Source organism: Halichoerus grypus, unplaced genomic scaffold (assembly GCF_964656455.1).
Source record: "Halichoerus grypus unplaced genomic scaffold, mHalGry1.hap1.1 HAP1_SCAFFOLD_185, whole genome shotgun sequence".
NCBI classification, from domain to species: Eukaryota; Metazoa; Chordata; class Mammalia; order Carnivora; family Phocidae; genus Halichoerus; species Halichoerus grypus.
Genome location: NW_027555112.1, coordinates 32501 through 37051, shown reverse-complemented (window position 1 = coordinate 37051; position 4551 = coordinate 32501). Strand labels below are relative to the sequence as shown.

Below are 4551 nucleotides of genomic sequence, written 5' to 3'. Positions count from 1 at the left end.
AGGGGAGTGAAGTTTTTTCGAGGTCCCTAGTGGACACAGAAAGCGTTCAAGGGCCCATAGCACCTATGGATGGGGCTCTGTTGCCCTCTAGTGTCCTATCCTCTGCTACTGCTGTTCGTGGTTTCCTCTGACGACTTAGTCGTCACAGGTGTCTATCTTTGATGGTTAATGCTGCTCGGTGTCGGTTGTTTGTGTGTTTGTTTTTGAAAGCTTTTTGAGTGATCATCCAGCGTGGTGCTGGAACTCACGACCCCTGCAGATCAAGAGTCGCAGTCGCGTGGGCCTCCTCCGACCGGAGCCAGTCAGGTGCCCTGAAATGCGTTTAGTTGAAAAAGGAAAAAAGAAAAAACAAAAAACGAAGAAACAAAAAACAAAACCCAAACCTTTTTTTTTTTTCTTTTTTTTCCTTTACGGGTCAGAGGAAGTTCTACGCCTTGTTTTTCTTTTACCCTTAATAGCACGGAACAGTTCTTCTTCTTCTTCATCATCATCATCATCATCATCAATATTTAGCTCTTCTAGAGCACCTCCCCCGCCCGCCGCGTACTAGTGTTGGACGGCACGGATGTCCCGGAACTGGATTTATTGAGTGAACGGCTATTTTAACTCCCTTCCTCCCCATTCCGCGCCTCCCCCCGCCCCCGCCCCCGCCCCCGCCCCCGCCCCCGCCCCCGCCCCCGGCCCGCCCCCGCCCCCCGCCCCCGCCCCCGCCCCCGCCCCCGCCCCGTTTGTTGTCCTTGGGCGTTATCGTGGTACGTGCAGAGACGGATTCGGTTTGCAGCTTTCTGGGGGCGGTGTGTGTGTCAATCCCCCCCCCCCCCCTTGCTGTCCTGAGCTTTCTTCGTGTGCTTCAGAGAGACCTCCTCCTCCCCTTAAAATGATAGAAGGTAGAAGGTTCATCGGTGGTGGTTGTCGGAGTACTCGCCTGGTGTCGGTTTTACGGTCCTTGCCCGCCGAAATTTGTCTTAAGTCCTCCCGGAAGCCCGGGCGCCGCAGGTGTGCCACTGTGGGAGGCCCGTGCGGGGAATTTTCCGCTCGTGTCCGCTTCTCCCGGGGCGCGTCCCGTGGCCAGTTGGCCCCCTTTCCGGCGGCAGCGGCCCGGACGCGTTTTCCAAGTCTCCCCTGGGCTGCTGGAGTCGCGCCTGTGCCGGCCGGGAGCTCCCGAGGCCGCCGCCCCGGGGGCCGCCCGCCCTCCGCCCTCCGCCAGCCCCTCCGAAGCGGGCCGGGACGAGATCGGGCGGCCGGGCGGCCGGCTGTGCGCCTTGGCGGGCCCGCGATCCGGATCCGCCTCGTTGTTGTTCGCGCCGGTTGTCTCGCGCCACCTGGCGTCCGCTTTTATATAGCGTCTCCCCGCTGGAGCGTCGGCGATGTCGGCAAGGGATTGTATTTGGCCGCGGTTCCCGAGGCGGAGTTCCAGGAGGCCGGCGACGCTAGCGCGATCGTCCCGCTGTCTCCGGGCCGTCGGCGCGCGCTCCGCTCGCGGGAGATTGAGCCTCCAGGTTTGTAGGGTGGTGGTGGCGCCGCCGCCTCGCTCCCGGAGAGCCGCGTTGGGGGGCCGCCTGGACGGGTCGACCAGCACCCGCCGGTGCCCCCCCCCCTCCGCCCGCGGGGTTGCGGGGGGAAATGGGAGAGGCTGCGTCCGGCGCCCGGGCGCCATCCGGCCCCTGGCTCCCGTCGGTCGTTGGGCCTTCCGTGTCACGCTCGGGCGGTTGGGGACCGGCCTGAGCCTTGCGGGGAAGCCCGTGGATGGCGCGACGGGCCCGGCCGCGGGCACGCGTGGGGTCCCGGTCATCGGACCCGAGATTCTCACTAAGTTTTCCGAGGCCCGCTGCGGAGGTGGGGACCGGACCGGACCGGGTCGGGTCGGGCCGCGAGCGCCCCAGGGGCCCGGCTGCGGTTCCCGTTGAGGTCCGGCCTTCGGGGGGACGCCTCCGCGGTATCGCCCCCTTTCCTCAGTCCCGGCCGGGAGTCAGGGACCGGCATGGGGCGGTCCTGAGGCCCGGGGAGGAGGGCGTCCGCAGGGGCCTCCGTCGAACTTGGTGAGAATTTCTAAGTCCCAACATGGGGACGACAGGCGGACCCGGACCCGGACCCGGACCCGGACCCGGACCCGGACCCGGACCTCTCCGGGCCGCTCCCCACTCCCGCCAAGTCCCTACTCGCTGCCGGCTGCCACCACGTTCCCGGGGTCGACCAGATGGCCCTGGGGGCTCCGGGGGGAACCGGGGGTGATGGAATAGTGCTTGGGGGCCCGTGGCCGGGCCACGGTCCCAGGAGATCCCGGTGACCTGTGGCTAGGCCCCGCCGGGCGGCGCCAGCTATTTTCTCACCCGAAATGAGCGCTTTTTGCTGCCAGGTAGGTGCTGGCACGTTGTGTTGTGGTGATCCTCTCCTTAAGAGAGGTGGGCCTCTGGGCGTGTGGCAGGGCTCCGGGCTTGACCGTGATGCCAAGCCCGGCTCTGTCGCCGCTGGCTGGAGCCGTCCGCGTGGGCCTGTGCGGCGGCTCCTGTGCCTCCAGGTGGTCCAGGCCGTTGGTGCCGCCTCCGGTCTCCAGCACCCGAGGGCAGTGTGGGCAGGGGGCGCGTGGGTCCTTTACCCCGCGCACTTCACTCTGCAGGCACCCGGCTGCGGTCGTGACAACCCCCCATCCCGCAAGGCTCCGTGCCGCGTGTCAGGCATTCTCGTTTCTGGGGTTGTCCGGCTGTTCCCGCCCTAGGGTTTTCGAGGGGGTGTCGGTGAGGCTGAAGCAGGCTCCGTCGGGTTGCTGTCCTCACCGGCCTCTCCCCTCCTCGGGACCTTCTCGGGGTTTCTGTTTTGCCAGATCGATGTGGTGCTCTCGTGCTCTCCCGGGCCGGGCCTAAGCCGCGTCAGACGAGGGACGGACGTTCATGGCGAATGGGACCGCTCTTCTCGTTCTGCCCGCGGGCCCCTCGCTCCTTCACCTCTGCCCGCCGTGGCGGTGAGGTGGGGGGTGTGGGGGGGTGTGCAGGCTCCGGCCCGACCCCGCCCTCCCGTGTTCTGCCTGACGGCGCTCGCGGGACCGGGGTCCCCTGACGCAGCAGACACTCTCGCTTGCCTCCCCTGGCTTCGTGTGGTGCGCGGCCCTCCCCGCCACGGGGAGGGCCGTCCCGGCGCCGCGCTGCTCACCCGCTTGGGCGTGCTGAGCGCGTTGCGCGTGGCTCTCCGTGGTGCCCCTGGAGCGCTCCAGGTCGTCTCAGGTGCCCGAAGCCGAGCCGGTAGCGTCGTTTCCCGTTCCCAGCGACCCCCTCCCTCGGGCCACCGCTGTCGGTGGCGTGTCCGAGGAGCGGGTGGTGGAGTCGGTAAGGGAGGCCCACCCCGCCCCCCCGTGGGACGCGGGCGCCTCGTCGTCGCCTGCCACAAGCTGTGCTGGTGGTGGGGATTGGACTTTGGTGTGGGGCGTGTGAGCCGCTTGCGGCGGGCCGAGCCAGCGCCATGGCGCTTGGCCAACCGAGGGGCTGCTGCCTTTTTGCCCGGCATGCCGTGCCTGTCTCCGTTTGTCGTTGCCTCGCCCGAGGCGCGAGGCTCCCGGTGGTCGGTGACGTGAGCATGGCGTGTGTGGCAGGGCGGAGGCGGTCTCCTTCTGGGGTCCCGGCCGCGAGCGCTCAGGATTGCCCTGTTTGCCTGTCCCCTTGCCGCGTGAACCCACCGCCCGCCCCCCGGAGCCCTTGGCTTTGTAAGGCCTTTGGAACGCCGTTCCGCGGGGCCCGGCCGGGCGGGGGGGACGATTTGGGTGGGGGCGATGCGCCCTCGGTGAGAAAGCCTTCTCTAGCGATCCGAGAGGGTGCCTTGGGGTACCGGAACCCCCCAGCCGCCGCCCCTCCTCTGCGCGTGTAGTGTGGCCACCGACGCGGGGTGACTACCGTTGCGTGTTGGGCAGAGCTCTTCCTCTCTGTGAGGGGGTCTGATTTTGCCGGCCCCGCGGTGGGGCCGAGCGCCGCTCTTTGCCTACCGCGGCCTGCGCCTCCCCCCTCCGAGTCGGGGGAGGGTCCCGCCGGGCCTGGCCGGCGTCCGGCGCGTGGGGCTCCCGCGTGCGTGTGCGAGCGAGCGCGCGCGCGGCCGCTCCCTCGCGGTGTTGTCTCCCGAGGGGCTCGGGGGGCGCCCCCCGCGCGCCCCGCTTCCCCGTGCCGCGCGAGCGGCTGTCTGCCCGCCCGCTCCCGTCCCGAGTCGCCGCTGGGGGTGGCGTTCCGGGCACGGGTCGGGCCGCTCTCGCCTGGGGGCGCTTCTCCAGGGTCGCGACTTTCCGGGACGGACCGGATGGACGGAGGTTCAAGACGGGGCCCCGCGGCGGGGGTTCACGTGGGTCTGGGCCGCAGCGGTGTGGGGCCCGGTTCGTGGGGAGGCTCGCCAAGGGTGCTGAGGCCGGCTGGCGTCCTGGGCGTCGCGGGACCGCTCTCGTGCTGGTGGCGGTGGGATCCCGTGCACGTTTACCTGGTGGCCCGGCTTGCGTCTTCGTTGGCGCGCCCTTCCCCGAACCGGTTCTCCCCCCACGCGCTCCCGGCCCTCAGCCCGCTGTGCTTCCTCCTCCCCGGC

General features: G+C 68.9%; 1 protein-coding gene across 1 annotated transcript in view; it reads left to right on the top strand.

The window, feature by feature from the left end:
* The first annotated feature begins 689 nt into the window (after positions 1-689).
* Positions 690-4551, top strand: part of LOC144380800 (uncharacterized) — a 22842-nt gene continuing 18980 nt past the window's right edge. Inside the window, exon 1 of the mRNA XM_078065595.1 lies at positions 690-1499. Coding sequence (XP_077921721.1) covers positions 878-1499 — 622 coding nt within the window. The 5' untranslated portion in view covers positions 690-877. The remainder of the gene's footprint in view (positions 1500-4551) is intronic.